The sequence below is a fragment of the Bacillus rossius genome, chromosome 16, assembly GCF_032445375.1.
Source record: "Bacillus rossius redtenbacheri isolate Brsri chromosome 16, Brsri_v3, whole genome shotgun sequence".
Taxonomy (NCBI): domain Eukaryota; kingdom Metazoa; phylum Arthropoda; class Insecta; order Phasmatodea; family Bacillidae; genus Bacillus; species Bacillus rossius.
The window spans coordinates 45,286,611-45,308,269 of record NC_086343.1 but is presented as its reverse complement, the minus strand read 5'-3'; the positions used below and the strand labels follow the sequence as shown (position 1 = coordinate 45,308,269).

The 21,659-nt window shown below is 45.8% G+C and overlaps 1 protein-coding gene across 4 annotated transcripts in view; it reads right to left on the bottom strand.

Annotated features, from left to right (window-relative positions):
- Positions 1 to 21,659, bottom strand: part of LOC134540488 (gastrula zinc finger protein XlCGF57.1-like) — a 64,284-nt gene that overhangs the window by 15,638 nt on the left and 26,987 nt on the right. For 3 of the 4 annotated variants that reach the window (XM_063383291.1, XM_063383290.1, XM_063383288.1), the window contains exon 4: positions 14,768 to 16,204. The exons of the other annotated variant lie outside the window; for it this stretch is intronic. In XM_063383291.1, the coding sequence (XP_063239361.1) occupies positions 14,865 to 16,204 (1,340 nt within the window). In that variant the 3' untranslated portion in view covers positions 14,768 to 14,864. Of the gene's footprint in view, positions 1 to 14,767; positions 16,205 to 21,659 lie in introns of those variants that run through there. 4 annotated transcript variants of the gene reach the window in all.

The window sequence follows — 21,659 nt, the reverse complement described above, 5'->3', positions numbered from 1 at the left end:
TGTATTAAGTAACGGCTTGGGGCGGCCACGTGCGTGGTTCGCCTCCTCACCTAATCTGATTCGTGCCTCGGGCGTTTTACAGTTTTATCAGTGGAGGATCGTGTAAGGACGTGTACCATGAGTAGAATAAAAGCCAATTAACTGTGTTACGTGTTTTTGTGTTCGGGGGGGCCACGTGGGTTCCTCACCTGGCCAGCGGCGTGTGGGACGCCCTGAGAGCCCACTGCGGTAATTAGGAGCGTGCCCGACGCTGAGAGCGGGCTTAGGTAGGGACAGGAGCTGCGTATAACATTTTGAGGGCTAATATCTCGCCGCACACGGGCCACGTAACGTCCTGAGTAGAGTCTTTCAGCCGGGTCCACGTGCCCACTCACGTGGTGGCGCCCATTAATTCCTTCCGATATTCACATCTCAACACCGGTACGCCCTCAAATGGCGCCCGTGAGCGTGTGGCCGGATATTTAACGTGTCATGAATACCAGGCCCACACGAGTTAGCGCGTGTTAGGCGGTTGTGCACCGGAGCGCGAGAGATAACGGGACCGAGCGGCCACGTGACCAGCAAAGTGCGCGTGCTTCCAAGAATTCGCAGCGAGCAGCCAGGTGGCTGCATTCCTGGCAAAAACAACAACTGGGCGCAGTCAGTGTGTGTGTGTACCGCCAGCCGCGTCGCGTCGCGTAGCAAGGAGAAGAGAGACAATCGACCGGTCTCACCCCCACACAGCAATGTCGGACAATCACGGACTTAACAACAATCCGGGCGCGATTCAGGCAAGTGAGTTGTTTAAAAAGAATAACTTGTATTGTGTTATGTGCGCGCGACCGTGCCAGATGAGCGGGACGGCGGGAACCTCCTGGATGGACACGTGCGTGTGCTTAGGGCAGTATGACGTACCACGGTATCACGAGCAGGCGGTACGGGCGGAACATTATGGGTCGGAACACGGGAAGTGTACGGGCGCGGAGTGCGGCGGAGACGTGCGGGGAGGAGGATGGTGCCGGAACTGTCGCGCGTTCAAGCACACGGCATGCTTCACGAAAGCCGAAATCACCTCGTTTCAGGACGGGTGGTACACGTGCCAATAATGTCACCACGCGAGGCGAGCGAGTGTGCCGAGTCACAGCCCGGTGAGGGACGTCGCTGACACACCACGTGGCAGGACACCCCTTGTAGGCCACGTCGAGCTGCCGGAGTTCGCCGGGAGGACCAGTGACGACCCGCGGAAATTTGTGCGCGCGTGCCAAGAACGTCTGAGTCGCTACGGGGTACCGGAGTGCGAGTGGGCGGACAGGGTCGGCAGCACGCTTAAGGGCGACGCCAAGACGTGGTGTCAGATCACCCACGAGTACGACATGCCGTGGGCGGAGTTTGCAAGGCAGTTCGAGACACGATTTGCTGACGTTAAGGCGGAAATGAGAGTGCGGGCGGAGCTGTACTGCCTCGAGCAAGGGGCGACGGAGACGGCGGAGGCGTTCGTCATCAAGAAAATACGTCTGCACAAGCGGCTGTGCCCCGACGGGGAGCCGACGGAGGTACTGGAGCGGGCAGTGGAGCTGATGCGCCCGGAACTTAGGCCACATCTGCGCCTGCTGACGCGATGTCCGGCCGAGGAGTTCGTCCAGCATGCCCGCGCCGTAGAGCAAGACCTGCGGGCCGCGAGGCCGACCAGGGACCTCACACCCTCCAGAGGCAAGCAGGAGGACGTGGCGCCCGCCGACACCAAGGCGCTGGTGCCCTACGTCACACCTACTCGGAGCGACACCCGGCGCGACGAGTCCGGGTCAGGCGGCCCTCTCCAGCCGGCATGGCGGAGGCGTACTACTGACGGCAGCCAACCACCGCAGTGCCACACGTGCCCGCCCGGTACGCGGCACTGGCACGAGGACTGCCCGGTGCGGAACAAGTTCCAGCCCGACATCATGAACAGACGGCCGTCGGGAAACGGGCGGCAGGGGGCGGCGAACTGAAACGGTTCACCTCCCCCGCCACGCTCAACAACAACGGACCAACAACGGCGGGGCCTCTCCTGGGTCACGTGGGAGCAGCGGAAGCAGACCTGTTGCGGATCCCGGTGGTTGTCAACGGGCGCGCAGTCCACGCGCTTGTTGACACAGCCGCCAGCCATAACTGCGTGGCCGCGCGCGTGATCGGCCGCGCCGACGTCGAGTCGCGCCCAGGCCAACTCCACCTGGCCACCACGGGAGACGTCTGCCACACCCGGGGCGTCGCGACGCTGGAGGTGGACGTGCAGGACCACCGATCCACCACGACGGCGCTGGTAGTGGAGCGGCTGCGCGACGACGTCATCCTGGGGCTGCCCTGGCTCTACGAGCAGCACGCTGCCATCGACGTCCGGGCCGGATGCGTGCACGTCGGCACCCAGGGATGGCGCACCATCCACGGGCTGGGTAGGCCGACTCCACCAGCAGTAAACAAGGTCAGTCTCAACGAGTTTCAGCACGGGGTACCCCCCGAGTTCCATGCCATCATCCAGCAGGTCCTCGATCACCAGTGTAATGTGTTTGCATCCGCGGATCCGCTAAAACGTACCACCATAGCTGAACATGCCATCCCAACCCATCCTCATGAGCCAATGTTTATCCCGCCCGGTAGTTACGGCCACGCCGGTAAACAGACCATCCTAGATCAGGTTCAGGACATGTTACAGGACGGGATAATTGAGCCTAGCGAGAGCCCATACAATTTTCAGGTCGTGCTGGCGGAGAAAAAGGACGGCATATTACGTTTTTGTGTCAACTTTAAGCCTATTAACAGGGTAACAATTAACGCACCGCCCCCTCTATTGAACATAGCCGACACACTAACGGGACTGGGAAACGCCAAAATATTTTCTTCCCTTGACTTAAAATCGGGATATTGGCAAGTGCCAATACGGCAGGCGGACCGGCCCAAGACAGCATTCACGGCCCCAGACGGGCGTAGGTTTCAATTTTGCGCGATGCCATTCGGACTCCAAGACGCCCCAGCCACATTCCAGGGGATGATGACACGCGTTCTGGATAATTATTCGGGCAAGTTTGCAGCCGCATACCTATACGACATAATTATATGGTCACAGACGTGGGAGGAGCACGCACATCACCTAGCGCTAGTCTTAGAACGCCTGGAAAGCCACGGCCTCAAGTGTAATCGCGAGAAATGTCACTTGGGGACCACGGAACTGGACTTCCTGGGTTTGGTAGTGAACGCAGAGGGAAACCGGCCCACGGAAAAACAACTTAACGTCATTGTCAACAAAGAGCCCCCATGCACGCGTAAACAGCTGCAGAGATTCCTGGGACTAGCCAACTGGCTGCGGGCCTTCATTCCGGAATTCTCAGTAATAGCCGCGCCGATAACTGAACAGCTGTCACCCAAGCGACCTTTCCGGTGGACTGCGGAGGCCCAGGACGCCTTCGACGAGTTAAAGAGCAGATTTCGGCGGTGTCATTTACTCGCGCGACTGGACCCGACCAAGCCACTGATCGTACAAACGGACGCGAGCGAGAAGGGAATAGGGGCCATCCTCCTACAACTCAGCGATGACGGCGAACCCCAGGTAATCGAATACGCGAGCGCCAAGTTCTGTGACGTCGAGCGGCGGTACAGCGTTAATGAGAGGGAGTGTCTCGGCGTGGTTTGGGCACTGAGGCGCTACCGCCCACACTTGGAGGGGCAGTCCTTTGTGTTTAGGACGGACAGCCAATGTCTGAAGTGGCTGGCCACCATGCAGGGGCGGCGCTCAAAACTGACTCGGTGGGCCATGCTCCTACAGGCCCTAGATTTCAAGGTCGAACACGTGCCGGAGAAACATAACGACCTAGCGGACGAGCTGTCACGCAACCCTGACGTCACGATAACAGCACGCGACGATGCCGAGTGGGAGGAACTGCTACCGCCGTCCAGTGGGCTCACACCTCGACACAGAACGCCGCACTTTGCGCAATCGGGCCGATCACCACACCGACACTACCCCCAGGCGCGGAGCTCGACGACCTGGACGCGTACGTGCGGGCGGTCCAGCTGACGGACCCAAACACACAAGGACTCATACGTCACTGCGGAGAGGCGGAATGCGAGGGGTACCGGGTGGTGGACAGGCTACTCCAGGCACGACCGAAGGGGACAGACGACCCATGGCGGACATTCGCACCGTCAACTACGAGGCGGGAGGTTTTCGACATGTTCCACGTGAACCGACTAGCAGGACATCCCGGCGCAGACCAGACGCGTCACGACGTACGGGGGCAATTCTACTGGCCAGGGGTGAACCAGTTTGTACGAGATTGTGTACGGAGGTGCCGGCACTGTCAGCGGCACAAGGCACGCCGTACAGATGGGACAGCTCAGCAGATACCTAGCCGTACCCACGATCGCCGCGAGGGAAACGTTTTTTGCTGGTCGTGACAGATTGTTATACGCGCTGGGTAGAGGCGTACCCCCTCACGAACGCCTGGGCCAGCATCATTGCGCGCAGTCTGGAGACGGAGTTTTTCCCTAGGTGGGGCTACCCACGTGTCCTGTTGACAGACAACGCCACTCAGTTTGCCGGGCGCCGGTGGGCGCAGCTGGGGAGCAAGTGGCGGGTCATCCTACACACCACACCCATATATCACCCACGCGCAAACACCACGGAGCGACGGAATCAGGAGGTGAAAGTGCAGCTGCGGTTAAGACTCTCGGACGACCACGCCCAGTGGGATGCCCACATCCCCGACATACTGTACTGCATCCGACGACGGGTGAATGCTGCAACCGGCGAGACACCGGCCACAATGGTCCAGGGGCGGAACCTCACTCTCCCCGGGGAATACCACGTGCGCTAACAACAACAGATCGAGGTGGATGTAGAGAGCCCCGAGATGCGCCTGAGGCGGTTGGCCGAGACGCATGACGCCGCGCGACGCAACCAGGAGGCGTACCAGGCACTGCGAACACCCGGTACAACACGCCCACCACCTGACTTGAGCCCCGGCCAGCTGGTATACACACCAACGGACGCGGATGGGGACGGGTTCAGGGGCTTCCCGGAGGTAGAGGCGGAACGGGGGACACCCGCGGCAACGACGACTACCCGACCAAGGCGACTGTTTGAGGATTCGGGAGACGGGGCCTCACCCTTCAGGGGATTCCTCAGTGACACGGCCGGAACATCAGACCAACCAGAGCCCCAACCACTCGTATGGGAGCCAGAGGGAGCGGAGATTAGACCGGCATCACCAGACGAGCCGCTGTGGCCGCTACACTTCTCTCTGGCGGACGCTACGTTTAGTGTGACAGTGGAGGAGCCGCCGGAGGACGAGACGGCGCAGGGGGCGGTGGTAGATCCCGTGTCGAAGACACCGATCCCGGCACCACGATACCAACTGCGAACCCGCGTGCCCGCGCGAGAACCCAGCTGCTGTGCGATACGGACGTTGGAAGACAGCGCGCACACCAGGAGCGACCACGCCCACCGGGCACGAAAGGAAACGTCGGCATGACAGGCTATTCGAGAGGGGGGCAATTGACGTCAGCCGGGGCTTCGCCCCACGAGCCTGATCATCCTCCGTTCCCTTTCCCAACACATTTCCTACCCGGCATTTGTGTCGTAACGTACGTAGCCGTGTGCGATTCAAACTGCGTGCCATGAACTACAGCAAGAGGGCGCTTAGCTGCAGTGCGCCGCACCCCTAAATATGTTAATTAATACTGTAACCCTTTTTCTTTCCGCCCCAAAACAGTGTAACGATGATTATGCATGTATGTGTTTTTAATTAATAACTTCATGATCTGTTGTTATTTTTTATAAGTCCAAGCACGAACACGGACGCTCCCTAGTGGGCGACGGAGGAACTAGCATGAAACACATTTGAACCCTGTTTTATGTTTATAAGTAATTATTACAGACGGTCTGGACATGGAAGTAATCTAATAATTATTGTAAAATTAGTTATGTATTTTCTAAGAGTAACCCGGGGCACGCTACAGCAAAGTTGTAACGGTAATTGTGTTCGGCGCGAAGGGCGCCATGTTGCCACCCGCAAGCCATGAGCTCAGCCCAGTCTCCTTCTACAGCCGGCCGAGAGCGGACGTCTCTGCAGACACCCCGAGGACATCACCGTTGGTTCACCGAGTAGTAATTCTGTAACTTAATTTATTCAAATCGCTTTCTTTTTCATCCTCGGGGCCTCTCTCGGTCGGAGAGACTGTTTAAGTAATAATTATTCACTCCTCGGAGTTTTTATCTCACCGGTGTATTAAGTAACGGCTTGGGGCGGCCACGTGCGTGGTTCGCCTCCTCACCTAATCTGATTCGTGCCTCGGGCGTTTTACAGTTTTATCAGTGGAGGATCGTGTAAGGACGTGTACCATGAGTAGAATAAAAGCCAATTAACTGTGTTACGTGTTTTTGTGTTCGGGGGGGCCACGTGGGTTCCTCACCTGGCCAGCGGCGTGTGGGACGCCCTGAGAGCCCACTGCGGTAATTAGGAGCGTGCCCGACGCTGAGAGCGGGCTTAGGTAGGGACAGGAGCTGCGTATAACATTTTGAGGGCTAATATCCTCGCCGCACACGGGCCACGTAACGTCCTGAGTAGAGTCTTTCAGCCGGGTCCACGTGCCCACTCACGTGGTGGCGCCCATTAATTCCTTCCGATATTCACATTTCAACACCGGTACGCCCTCATATTATTATGCATATGTACCTATTATGCATACATACCTATTATGGAAAATATGAGGATTGTGCATGTGTTTGTGGCCATTTACAATTCTTATTATGTCAGAAAATTTAGTATCTGGGGATGGTTATTTTACTTGCACGATAATTATTAAATTTTCAGACTGCCAGCAAGAACAATCCTATTTCGTCAGTTACATCCACTGAGCCAAGTCGACCTGTAAAACTTCCTACGATATGCGTCTCTGAACCGATCTGTGCAAATGAAGGAAATGACACTATTATGTTATGTCTTTTAAATACATAAATCAAGGCCGGTGATTGGCCGATAGATCGGCAGATCTTTTAAAGACATTGTTGTAAGAGACGCTATAATTTTAATAGAGAAGAAGAAAGCTTCGGTGTGCCATTTTGTGGCTTGTGTGTGTTCTGTCGCGTCAGGCCTTGCCGACACGGCATTTTAAATAGTTCAAAGCATCGCTACGTCTCCCGAATTGGTGAGAAAATACGCCCCGAGCTTCGGCAAAGCTTTGGTAATATTGGTTTTATTGGGGCTTAAGCTGAAAACCATATATCAGCAGATAATCAGGTATGACTATGCTGTGTTAAATCCTGAGTCATAGCACAAATTGTGTTTGTGACCATCTGCTGCTTGATAAATCAAACTGTTTTTAAATCAATCGTCTTTAAGTACTCTTAAAGCCTCTAGTTTCTTGAATTTATGGCACAATTAATGTTTTTATACGACTTCAATCAAAGGTCTTGATGTATTTTGATTCTCATGCGAACCGACGAAATTCTGAACTAGCAAATTTTATTTTTATCTCCAAACAACTGAACTCTTGTATCTGTTGTGCCCAAACGTAATTTTAATAGCTAATTAATGTGATGTTTTATTTTTATGAATAGGTGTAAGCAACCTTGTCCCATAAAGCAACCTTGTTTTCAATTTTGTGTCATATAATTTTTAATGTTAAATAATAAACATAATATAATTATTATTAAATAAATACTTAAGATGGGTACATTCAGATACTGGTGCCCAACAACAATTAACAGTTAAGAAGCGCATTATAGAGAGAATTTTAACTCTGTCACTGTGAAGGGCCTTACAGAAGTAAAGTGGTACTGAACACAGGGGGCATTACAACTCATACTTCCACATGATTCACATGTAATCCATCTTGATGAACAAGGAAGAACCATGGATCATGATCTTGAAAAAATGAATTTTCAGAAGGCTGGAGAAGTTCTTGCAGAAGTATGGAATAATACGGTTATAGACGGCCATGACGTCGTAGCAGAGTATGTCGATCCTGATGACAGCAGTGAAAGCTTTATTCCAGACCTGCCTTCTCCGCAGTGGTATAGCGAGCATGTGCGAGAGAGCCAGAATTTGCTTCAGGTACAGTAGTAAAATATCACTGTTATTATTTTGTCCTTTATTTTTCTTTTAATTAATATGACAATACAATTAAAATATCTTAATTTCATAACCAAGTAGTAAAGTGTGATGACGCTTGCTGTGGATATATGCGGAGTTCTCTTCGATGCGTTCTTCCGGAACGCTTCGTGACACCACCTTACCCGATTTTGCAGTCATCCAGTGGCCTATATATTCCAAAGCCTCAAGAGCATGATGGCAAGACGTTTGCTACATTTCTTCTGCGTCGGTCTCTTGAAACTACACCAACGTATGAGGGCTTTGACAAATTGCCTTATGACATGTATTGCTCTAGCCTGAAGAATGATCGTCAGCAGCTTGTGGGAAGGGCATGCTAGCAGCGTGGACTGTACTTCTGTACAAAGAAGAATGTCAAGGCACATGTAAATTCATGTCACAAGCAACCTAAAGATCCGAGCAATGATAGTCCTGAAATGCACAATGTTCGACCTTCGCGCATTCTCATGCGACGATCGATCGCTAGATCGAGAGAGATTCTCTGCGTAGTGCGCGAAAATGATGCCGCCGAGTGGCTTGATTAGACCGACGTTGATCTTCAACAAAGCACAGTGCCAACAGCTGACTTGCAAGATTCTTATCCACTTGTTTGTGTTGAAGAAAGACTCACTAGTCCGTGGTCCGAGGAATATTTCCATTAAATATATCCATGTACCAATTTAATTATTAAGTTATATGTTTTTTCACATATAAGCCTTTCCTTTATTATTTTTATGCAAGTGAGAATAAACCTGCAACCTTAATGTGTGTCTGGACATTTTTATCACCGTGCTTAATTTTCCAGAATTAAATTAGATTATACCTATATTTAAAGATAATAATCTGAAATTTTTAAAAAATATTTTGTACCAAAAAAATATACGTGATTTATTTGGGGGGGGGGGGGGGGGTAAGTCTAAAACCTCACCACAAATCACTAAGGGGGAGGGGGGGGGGGGGTTAAAAATTTGCTAAAAAAAACATCACGTGATTAATGGACAACCCCTTACCTGATCTTCATTTAGCTATGTGTGCAACTGACAGCACCACCTATAGATTGAGATACAAACTAAATGCGAAAGTTACTATTTCACCACAAGAGTGCAGCTCTGAATTCAGGGAGAGTACAAAAAATTTTCTGTCACTACAGCCCTTTCAAATTACTTACGCTTTCTCATCCAAAATTCTAAGTTGTGTGTTTCGGCATTGCATGTTTCTAAGTTACGTGTTTCTAAGTTATGAAAATTCTAAGTTGTGTGTTTCTAAGTTGAGATAGGTCTAGGTTATAACTTTCTACGTTACGGCATTTCTAAGTTGTGTGATTCTGCGTTGCGTGTTTCTAAGTTACGTGTTTCTAGGTTATGACAGTTCTAAGTTGTGTGATTCTGCGTTGCATGTTTCTAAGTAATGACAGTTCTTAGTTGTGTGGTTCTGGGTTGTGTGTTTCTAAGTTACGTGTTTCTAAGTTGTGTGGTTCTGTTTTGTGTTTCTAAGTTATGATCGTTCTAACTTATGACAGTTCTAAGTTATATGGATTTTTTTCGAGGTTTCTAAGTTATGACTGTTCTAAGTTGTGTGTTTCTAAGTTATGTGTGGTTCCCCTTGCGTTTGGGTCACAGATTTTGTTTTTCTATTTAAAGCTGAAGAAAGGTTTTTGTTGCATGAATTAATAATATAAATTGTTTGGCGTTCTCTTGTATACTCTAACTTTATTTAAATAAACATACATTCTATGAAAGGGTTTTGTTTTATGAATAACTTTACCTAACAATTTTTTTTTCCCGCATAATCATCGCACCCCTAATTTTCAAACTTGATTTTGGTATAAAATGTGCAACGATTATGCAAGTAAACACAGTACATGTTAGGTGACAGTAGTGTTTTTAATTCAGGGGAGATGATGGTTTAGATAACCATAAAGTAGATTTAATTTCAAACTATATTCTTTAGGGATAATATAATTTAAAGTGGTGAAAGAGAGACATTTTCCAATTAAAGTTTAGCAATATTGTGAAGCAAACTATAGTCCTTTGAAAATAAATTATGGAAAGTAAAAATATTATAAGAAAAAACCTTCATGGTATGACGTAGACTGAGTGTAATTTCTGATACCAGTATTTCTTTAATTAGAAATAAGATGTTTCAAAACTAAAAATTAATGGGTATCGTGAAGTAAAATACAGTCCCACGTGGTATAGTCTATAACACAATACTGGTAATTAAATTGTCAAAAGTAATCATTTAAAGAAAAATTACAGTTATAATGAAGTAGAATGCAGTTCCACCCGGTCTATTTATTGTATGTATTAAAACGGGGAAAAATTATTTGAAAATAAAGTTTTTTATAGGAAAAAGAAATCATGGTATCGTAAATTGGACTACAGTCCTCACCCAGTATAAAATATTTTGAGATATTGATAATTAATATATTGAAAGTAAGAATTTATAGGAAATATATTTGCTGCATTGTAAGGAAGACTAAAGTCCCGACCTGTCTATTGTATTTTGCAATACCAGTAAATAATTTATTGATAGTAATAACTAATAGCAAAAATATTCACTGTAACGTGAAGTACATTACAGTTCCGCCCGGTCTACTGTATTTTGTGATAATTTTAATTCAATGTAAAGTCACGATTCCCGCACCTTTTATTTTTCAGTATCATGAAGATTACTTATAAATAGGGTGCACTGTTATATTTCACGATACAACAGTAATTTATAATGTCTACAGACATTGATTGTTTGGTAATGAAATATTTTCTAGGAATAGAGAAGTAGACTACAGTCTCACCCGGTGTAGTGTATTTTTCGATACTGGTTTTAATTATCTATAATTCACGTCTCCCACAGTATTTATTTTTCATAATCATGAAGTTCTCCAATAAATAGGTCATGTTGTTATGATTCACAATACCAATGTAATTAATTTCATTTACAGAAATAAGTGTCTTTGATAATGAAATTTCAGTATTGCAAAATAGTCTAAAGCAATAGGGGATTATAGTGATGTTTACAATACATATACAACATAAAATTAAAAAAATGCAATATGTGAGAAATACCGTATTTACTCGCATATAGGTCGCGGTAATTTTACCAGATTTGATGGGAAAAAAATGAAGTGCGACCTATATGTGAAGAAAATTTTTTTTTTAATTTTTGAGGAATTTTCTTGCAATATTTTGCTTTAAAATGCGAAAAAGAAGTTTATATAGGTATAGGCAAATTTATTTACTATGTACACATAGTTAATTAACCAAGCGAATTTTCATAACAAGAAATCAAACACACAAAAAAAAATTAAAGGCAACATAGCACAAAATCAATCAAAAATACGCACAAAATCAATCAAAAATATGTCATTATTTACAGGATTATCACAGTATCACAGTCCAAATAATGGTCTGAACACTCACCAAGTGTTTACCTACTCGTTATCTGAGTCAGACTCAGACGCACTAGACTCAGCTGGGTCATCAACGTCGTCGTTCGAGGTGTCGTCTTGTTCCCAGATCGCTTCGTCTTCAGTACCGTCTATCGCGCAGGAGATTCCAGTTTTCTTGAAACTCCTCACAATTATATCAGGCATGATGAGAGCCCAACTCTTCGTAATCCATTCACACACCATGGGCAACGAAGGTCTTTTCAGTTTCCCGCCTTTCGTCAACTCTTGTGTTCCGCTGGCCATCCACTCCCCATACAGGCGACGGAGCTGCCCCTTAAAAGGCTTGTTCACAGACGTCAAGTGGTTGTAGCATCGACGTCAGGCCACCCGGGATAACTGCAATGTCTGTCCTTGACTCTTGCAGTTTCGCCTTAACGCCCTCAACCAAATGTGCGCGGAAGCTATCCCACACCAACAAGGCCTTTTGTTTTAGAAGACCCCCTGGCCGGCGCTCCCACACAGTTTTAAGCCAATCCTTTACGAGCTCAGCGTCCATCCAACCTTTCTCTTGAGCACGGACATGAATTCCCGGAAGAAACTTCTCTCCCTTAGGCAGAGTCTTGCGCTTAAAATTTACATAAGGCGGTAACTTTCGCCCGTCGGCCGTCACTGCCAGCATTACTGTACAACGCATTCTTTCATTTCCTGTAGTGCGGATAGTCACACTTGACTGCCCCCTCTCATTGATTGTTGTGTTCTGTGGCATGTCGAAAAAAACTGGCGTTTGATCGGCATTTGCAATCTGCGAGAGGAAGTACATAGTCATTTGTTTGCCGCATCCACAGAACATAGTGGTGGAATTCTAACACTTTGTTTTCAAAGTCCTTCGGCAATTTTTGGCTGAGTGATGTTCTCCTTCGAAGAGAAAAATTCTCACGTCGCATGAATCTGGTTGCCCACCCACGACTGGCTATGAAATTACAGTGTGGTATGCCCCGTGCACGTGCTATCTCTCTCCCCTTGCACATTATCATTTCTAACGAAACGCTGCAGGCATTGTTCCGTAATTCGTGAATGTACTGAGTCACTTGCACATCAACTTCAGAAAGCTTGCCACGTTTCGGTCCTCTAAACGCACGCCTCATAGAATTAGTGTTTTTCAAGTCGTCCTTTTGTTTCCTCCAGCCACGAATAAGTTTCTCACCAACAGAAAATGACCGTTCCGCGGCCCGATTCCCATTCTCTTCTGCAAAAACAATCACTCGCAACTTTTACGCCGCCGAATATGAATTACGCTTTTCCATAATGCAAATCACTTAAAAAATTACTCTGGTTATCACTCTACTACCTTAACACAATTGAACGAGATAAAACAATTGCGTCACAGCATCTTCAGCACGCTCAAATTCCTTTCTCCCACACGGCCAATTAGGACATTCCATTCAAGGTCGGACCAATGATAAGCGCCTACATGGTGAAACCTGGACCACACGCCACATGAAAGCAGGGTGTTCCATTTTGTTTACCGCTGTTCAATTAATTGTACGGTAACAACTCATTGCTGCGAGTGCTGGTTGTTGCGAGACATTCGTAGTTACGAGTTTTGTAATGCATCTTCAGAGTGTCTACGTAAATTATACTACCTAAATTAAACTGGTAATTACGAGTGCTTCCTTGTTGGCCCTTCCTTAAGTACAAAAGATTTAAATGGCATCTTCGAAGAAGGGGAAAAAAACTGTTGAAAATGTTCACACAGTAAACACAAAAAAAATGGTAAACGAAGAGCGATGTTGCACCTGGATGGCAAACAAATAGAAAAAGGGAAGGGGAGAAGCAATGGTTTCCCCAGCCACTATCTTATCTGTGTCGGGAACTTCCTCACGCGTCAGACCAATCGCACGTTTAAAACGAAAACCGCTGTAGATATAAAAAATCATAACAAGCCTTTTTTATTCGTAATGAAATTTACTACAACTTTTATTCTGTACATTTTTTCAATACAAAGCACTGTTTTCAAGTTATAGTCTACAATTAAGACATTTTAAGAAGTCAGGAATCTAACTTGACTACAATTTTCTATATTCGGTTATTACGAGTACTTATTGTTAAAACAATTTATCACGCCATTAACAGCTCTCGTAGTAGCGGAGTTTTACAGTACCTGTTAACTCTTTCGTGCACGGCGCGCCAGCCGTTCGCGTCATTAAATAACCGGTGCGACCTGTATGGGGGGAATCTTAAATACCAAATTCAAGACCTCAAATTATGGGTGCAACATATATGCGATGGCAACCTATATGAGAGTAAATACGGTAGTGTGTTTATACTTCTCTGCTTAAAACCCCCAATTTCCCGCACTTGTCACATAAGAATGTAGGGGTGGTAATGATGTAAGCGACACCATCTTGGTGATATCATTAGTAATGTTATGGAATTGTAAAATGCATTAGTCCCTTAAATTTATGGCACAGTTTAAATGCTATGTTACAAAAAATGAAACCAAATTAATTTACGAAATTGCTGAAGAAGCAGACACAACAAATGCTCACTTATAAAATTAAAATAATTATTACAATACTACCATCACTCAATATTAATTTTTTTCCTTCTGTCACATAGTGAGCGAACTTTCTTCCTGCAGCATAATTTCCCAAATCTTAAGTATGTTAATCATTTTAGAAATTTTTCAGCAACCATATGTGAACAAAACCACAAATATTCTGTAAATATTTCAACATCATTCTCACATGATCACACACTAACAAATACTGTGCAAGATGTCCGTTGTCCATTCATTACTTAAAACAGGTGAACCACGGCAACCTTGCAGCTTGATGTAACCTGTGCTATGCAGTGTTGCCAAGCGGCATTCTCAAGTTTTGAAAAAACTGCACACCGCGCTATTTCAACACTTTTAAGAAAAATTGTGAACAGTTTATTTGGGTATTTCGGTAATATACTTCCACTTTTAAAGGTGCTACATAATTGTTTAGTACTCAAAAAATTTAACTTCACTTATGCAAAGAAATTATAAAAATAAAAGTGACGAGATTGAATATAATGAAATATCAATTAAATAAGATCAAATGAAAATCTCATTTACACTTTCAAAATAAGCAACAAGTGTTTGCCGTTCGTTAATGACAAAACACTAAAATGATTGAAAATGCGAAACATACAGTATTATCCTGCCATTATATCCATTTTCAATAACACAACTACTACACAAATATTGCGAAAAAAATCTCAACTTAATTAAATAAACTCCCAATTTTAATTTTTTTTTTAATTTTTAATTTTTAGGTTTTTACTAAGACATTTCAATTGCCACGATTTGCTGTTTTCCTTTTCTGTTGCTAACTGCTTGTAAAAGCCTACACAGTTAAGTGTACTGTCTTAATGTGAATCCTCAAATTACTCTTTTCAGCAAACTTAGCTGAACGCAGAGCACATGAAAATGGTCTTTCCCTAGTGTGTTTCATACAGTGTCTACGAAGATTACTCTTTTCTACAAATGTAGCAGAACATACTGAACATGCGAATGGTCTCTCCCCAGTGTGTATGATTGAGTGTCTACGCAGATCACTCTTTTGAGTGAATGAAGCAGAACATAATGAACATGAGAATGGTCTCTCACCAGTGTGTATGATTGAGTGTCTACGCAGATCACTCATTTGAGTGAATGAGGCAGAACATAATGAACATGAGAATGGACTCTCCTTAGTGTGTTTAATACAGTGTCTTCGAAGAAAACTCTTTTCTGCAAATGTAGCAGAACATACTGAACATGAGAATGGCCTCTCCCCAGTGTGTTTCATTGAATGTCTACGAAGATCACTCTTTTGATTGAATGTAGCACAACATACTGAACAAGAGAATGGTCTCTCACCAGTGTGTTTCATACAGTGTCTACGAAGATTACTCTTTAGAGTGAATGTAGCAGAACAAAATGAACATGAGAATGGCCTCTCACCAGTGTGTTTCATAAAGTGGTTGCTAAGAAAACTCTTTCGAATGAATGTAGCAGAACATAATGAACATGAGAATGGCCTCTCCCCAGTGTGTTTCATACAGTGTCTACGAAGATTACTCTTTTCTACAAAGGTAGCAGAACATACTGAACATGCGAATGGTCTCTCACCAGTGTGTATGATTGAGTGTCTACGCAGATCACTCTTTAGAGTGAATGCAGCAGAACATAATGAACATGAGAATGGCCTCTCCCCAGTGTGTTTCATGAAGTGGCTGCTAAGAGAACCCTTTTGAATAAATGTAGCAGAACATAATGAACATGAGAATGGCCTCTCCCCAGTGTGTTTCATAAAGTGTCTACGAATGCCACTCTTTTCACCAAATGTAGCAGAACATAATGAACATGAGAATGGCCTCTCCCCAGTGTGTTTCATAAAGTGACTATTAAGAATACCCTGAGAAGTGTATGTAGCAGAACATACTGAACATGTGAAGGGTCTCCTAGTGTTGTGTTTACCACTGATTTTGTTGGGAATCACAGATGCACTTCCCTTGAGATTCACTGACTGTCTTGTTTCTGTGTCTTTCTCCTCCACACTCGGTCTCAACATATCCAAATGAGCCGGCTGAAATGAGCGACGGGACTGTGCTGTCATCTCGTGATCATTCACGGCTGGTTCCGTGTCTCTTGCAACCACGGTCCCCCCTTCCTGCTTGCACAAGTCACTGCTTCGTCCGTGCTCTACAAAAGACAACATGATAAATGTCAGAACATGAAACAGAATTTAATGTAAGTACATAAACACAGTGTGTACGTTTCACACTGTCACATCCAAATGTCTCTTGTGCCAGCACAGGTTGTCGACTTTGTATCTGTTTGATACGATAATAGCCAGTGTTTACACTGAAATGCCAATCTGTGGAACTTCTGGTCATGTCAGACACACGCACGCACCTATGATATACCTGCTCCTATATACATTGTTAAACAGGCCTAGTAATCAATTCCAAGCAGAAAATTTTACTTTTAAATTAAATATGCAAGTTTATAACCCTTTTGTGGTGCAAGGGTACAGCATGCTGTTGCTATGCTACCCAGTGCTGAAGATGGAAATATATTACTTTTGGACCATCTCAGCAAAGTGATACGACTGGCAATCCAAAATGTATGCAGTAAATCTTTGTTCTGAAGTTTTAACAAAAAAATTGGAACGCACCCACCTTTTTGTATTTGACATTGAACTTTTGGATAGTAACCAGGGTTGGAATTAAATCAACATGTTTTTTTTTCTGTTAGACAAGTTTTTTTTTTGTTTAAACCAGGTATTTTTAATCACACTAGTTACTATGTTTCTCAGCATGTTCAAATGAAAGCCATACAACATCCCTCTTTCTGCCACTCATGTTGAACCAGAACAATTATAACATCAGAGAAGTGAAGTCCAGCAAATCTGCACTGGGACTTGACACAGAAAGGGTGTTCCCCCACAGGAGGAGGACTGTCCATTGAATGGGTATTTCCCACAGAAATGGGATTTACAGTACAGTCTGGTATTTTCACACAAAAAAAGTTTTTTTTTTTGTTTTTTACAATTTTGACTACAATTTACTAATTAATAAAATTTTAGAGTAGTATTTAGATGGGTATAATTTCAACTTATTCAGATAATTTAAATAATGAGATCTTTTTAGTATATAATTATTTGTTCACGTAAATCAAAAGAAACATTAATGAGCAAACTATTGTTATTAGTGAAACTAGACCTTTCATTAAAATTTATTATGATATTCTATTTAAAAATACAGTTTTAAAAAAACCACTGATTTACTGATATTAACCATGGTTAAAACCGTGGTTTAAAACATTGTGTTTAAAATCAGCAAACCCATATCGTACCCCTATCACATTTCACCCACATCAGCTGTTAGGTCTAAGTTGAAAACTATACACAATCACATAACATTATTTATTGGACAAAGATGTTATCGAACCATCCTTATTTCCGTTCAGTTCCCCTGCATATTTGGTTCCTACAGGGAAAGACCAACCAAAGCACACTTGATTTACCTTTTGATAGTATTGTTACGATTTCCCTGCGGGTTCGTAAAGGATAGCCCAATTAAAGATTTTTATCACACACAGTTTTATTTATTACTACTACTTGTCACTTACAAATAATCTTCTAAATTGGCAGATAATTAATTACACGTAAAGAAATGTCAATTCCCCAGTCACTCGTTTCACACACCTCGCTGGGCCGCACTTCCGGCGCAACTCTCGGCGCAGCACCCCTCGTGGGTCTCCGCCGCGGGACTCCGTCGCTGCACTCCGCCGCCGCCGTCACACCCTTCGCCGAGATCCCACTCGACGACTCGCTCGCCACTTCACTCGGGACTCCGCCGCGCCCGCGACTCTATCGCCCGGAAACTCCCGACTCCACTGAACTCACTCACTCCCTGCCCTGGAACCTTCGTCCAAGGACTTCGCCACTATATCGCCCGGAAACTCCGCTGCGGGAGGACTCCCACTCAGTCTCTGACTGACTGACTCGAAGGTCGGCCCAACCTCCTTAAATAGCCCTTGGGTTCCCATCCAGAACAATCGGGCATGTCTCCGAGATATCTCGCGACCTTCGCCGTCGAAATGCCCAGAAACGCGTCGTGAGTCCTCGAAGGACGCGGTGGCTGCTCTAAGAACGCCGATAAAGGCGTCTGAGTCATTTTATTCCGCAGTGCGGCCTCTTTTAAGTAACCCGATCTGAGGCAGGTGCGCGCTGCGACGGTCAGGATGTCGCGCGATAGTATGACACGAGATACCAGGGAGAGGATGCAGGTGGAAGGGGGCGCAGACAGGCCGAACGAGCGCGGCGATGCCAAGCACTGCAGCCAAGCGCGATCGTAACATTGCCCCCTCCTTAAACCTGTTCGTCCCGAACAGGTAATTCATTTCTTCCCGCATATCCCTTCAATCGGTCTAGATGCACCACTTTCATTCGTCCTCTTTTCCCCCTCTGGATACGGTACACCACATCATTTAACCGTTTCAATACTTCATACGGGCCTTCCCATGCTGTCTGAAGCTTAGGACACCTGCCCTTCCTTCGCTGAGGGTTATACAGCCACACTAAATCGCCTTCGTGGTATCCTGCCGAGTTAGCCTTCATGTCGTACCTTGTCTTCATTTGGTTTGTTGCTATTCGGAGGTTCCTACGGGCTTCGTCATGTATAAATGTCATTCGTTCCTCCAAGCGATTGACATAGTCGGTAGTGCTGGTCGACTCTTGGTGAGGATGACCGAACTTGATGTCACAGGGTAGCCTCAACTCCTGTCCAAATACAATACTTGCAGGAGTCTGCCCAGTCGAGTCATGAATGGCGGCCCTATAAGCCATCAGGAATAACTGAATATGTTGATCCCAATCTTGCTGATGTTCGGCCACGACCTTGGCAAGGTGTTCCTCTAGAGTTCGGTTGAACCTTTCCACCATGCCATCCGACTGAGGATGTAGGGCTGTAGTCCTGGTTTTATTTATGCCTAGTAACCGGCACACCTCCTGAAACACTGTGGACTCGAAGTTGCGGCCTTGGTCTGAGTGAAGCTCCATTGGTACCCCAAATCTACAAATGAAGTTGTTGACTAGTGTATCTGCAATGGTGGTAGCCTCCTGGTTGGGAAGTGCATAAGCCTCTGGCCACTTACTGAAGTAATCCATCACTACCAGAATATACCGGTTACCATCTTTAGTCTTGGGGAATGGCCCAGCGATGTCGATTGCTATCCTTTCAAATGGAGCTCCCACATTATAGGCTTGCATTTTTCCGCGACTACAATGTTGTGGTCTTTTCCTAGCCGAGCATGTTTCGCATTTTCTACACCATGCCTCCACATCCTGGCGACATTTCAACCAATAGTAGCGTAGGCGGGTCTTACCCAGAGTTTTGTTAACTCCTAGGTGTCCGCCAGAAGTACCATCGTGGATTTCTTTCAAAACCTCTGCTACTAGACTCTTTGGAAGTAATAGTTGCATCTTAACTACTTTTCCATTTGGACTTTCCCATGCCCTCATGAGCAGCCCATCCACAAGCCTTAAAGAATCCCATTGTGCCCAATAAGCCTTCACTTCCTTTCGGTCACTAGATACCTCCTGCCATGATGGACGTCCAGTACCCTTTTCCATCCAGCTTATAATGGGTCCCAGGTCAGGGTCTTGATGCTGAGCCGATTTCAAGCTGGCATTGTCCCATTTGTTTTCACCGTTTGTTATAGTAGTTCGCCGAATATCTTCGATTCCCTCATTTTTCTCTGCTCTTTTGCAGTGGTTGCAGTCTACCTTGCAAGGTCTTCGAGAAAGAGCATCGGCATTGCTATGAATTCGGCCCTTCCTGTGTTCAATCTTACAATCATATTGCTGTATCTGTTCAATCCACCTAGCAAGTTGTCCCTCTGGATTCTTGAACTGTAACAGCCACTTAAGTGCAGCATGGTCAGTTCGTAAAAGGAATCTCCTACCATACAGATATTTGTGGAAATGTCGGAAGGATTTTACTAGAGCCAGAAGTTCTCTTCTTGTGACACAATAGTTACTTTCAGGCTTAGACAAAACTTTACTGTAGTATGCTATGACTCTTTCATTCCCATCCTGGACTTGGGAAAGTACAGCTCCCAACCCCCTTCCACTTGCATCTGTGTCAAGGATATAGTCTCCATGTTGACGGGGATAGGCGAGAATAGGGCTTGTACACAGGGCTTTATTCAGGTCTTGAAAGGAAGTCTCGCATGTTGGCGTCCACAGAAATTGCCTCCTTTCCTCAGTCAGCTCATGCAGAGGCTTTGCAATGGCTGCGAACCCAGGTACAAACCTCCTATAGTAGGTACAGAGACCCAAGAAGCTCCTTACATCATGCTTGTTTTCAGGCCGTGGCCACTCCTTTACAGACCGGATCTTCTCAGGGTCTGTTCGGACCCCAACCTGTGATACAATATGTCCGAGGAATGTTACCTCATGTTGAAACAAGAAGCACTTCTTTGGACTTAACTTGAGCTGTGCATGGCGAAGCCTGTCAAATACGTCCTGGAGGTTCTTTAAATGCTCCTTTACAGTATTTCCCACCACAATAATGTCGTCCAGGTACACTAGACATGTTTTCCAAGTCAAGCCATGCAGCACAAGTTCCATCAATCTCTCAAAGGTTGCGGGTGCATTACATAATCCGAATGGTAACACAGTAAACTGAAACAGCCCACTTCCTGTTGAGAAAGCAGTCTTCTCTTTATCCTCGGGGTGCAGCTCCACTTGCCAGTAACCACTCTTTAGGTCCAGCGTAGAGAACCATCTGGTGCCAGAGAGTGTGTCAAGTGTGTCATCGATACGTGGGAGGGGGTAGCTGTCCTTTTTTGTGACATCATTCAGCTTCCGGTAATCCACACAGAACCTCAGTTGGCCATCCTTCTTAGCTACCAGAACGACTGGGGAAGCCCAAGGACTTGCAGAAGGCTCTATGACACCACCCTCCATCATACTTGCAATCATCTTCTCTGCCTCTTCTTGTTTCGCTAGAGGAAGTCGCCGTGGTGCTTGTCGGATTGGTTCGGTATCGCCAGTGTTAATGCGGTGATACACGATGCTGGTTCTTCCAAGGTCAGTGTCCCCTAAGGAAAAAACATCTTGATTTCTCAACAGGAAAGAAGTAACTTCTTCCATCTCTTCACTTGTCAGATTATCTTGGCTTCGCTCCAATAACTGTTCTAAATTAGGATTAAGTCTCTGCTCGGTATGTATGCTAGGTGAAGAAGACTCATACAGGCCTACCCAAGAGACTGGTTCACAGCTAGCTATTGGGTCTCCCTGTTTCAGAACCCTCGTTCGCGAATCAAGGTTGGCTACCCTGACTGGTACAACCTCGCCGACCTTAGCAATGCTTCGAGCAATCAGGAGCTTCTCCAATCCTAAAGACATATCCGGCTCAATCAGGTAGCTCATGTTGCCCCTAGGGTCTCCCATTATTCTAGCAGCTACAATCTGCTCATGGTTTGCTGGAATTGACACAGATTCGCTAACTACTACCTGCATTACAGGAACTTCCAATTGATCAGGGGTAAACAAAGCCACCTCTTCCCCTTTTATACGCAGTACCTGTCCCTCCATGTCAATAACAAATCCATACTGATTCATTATGTCCACTCCTAGAATTACTTC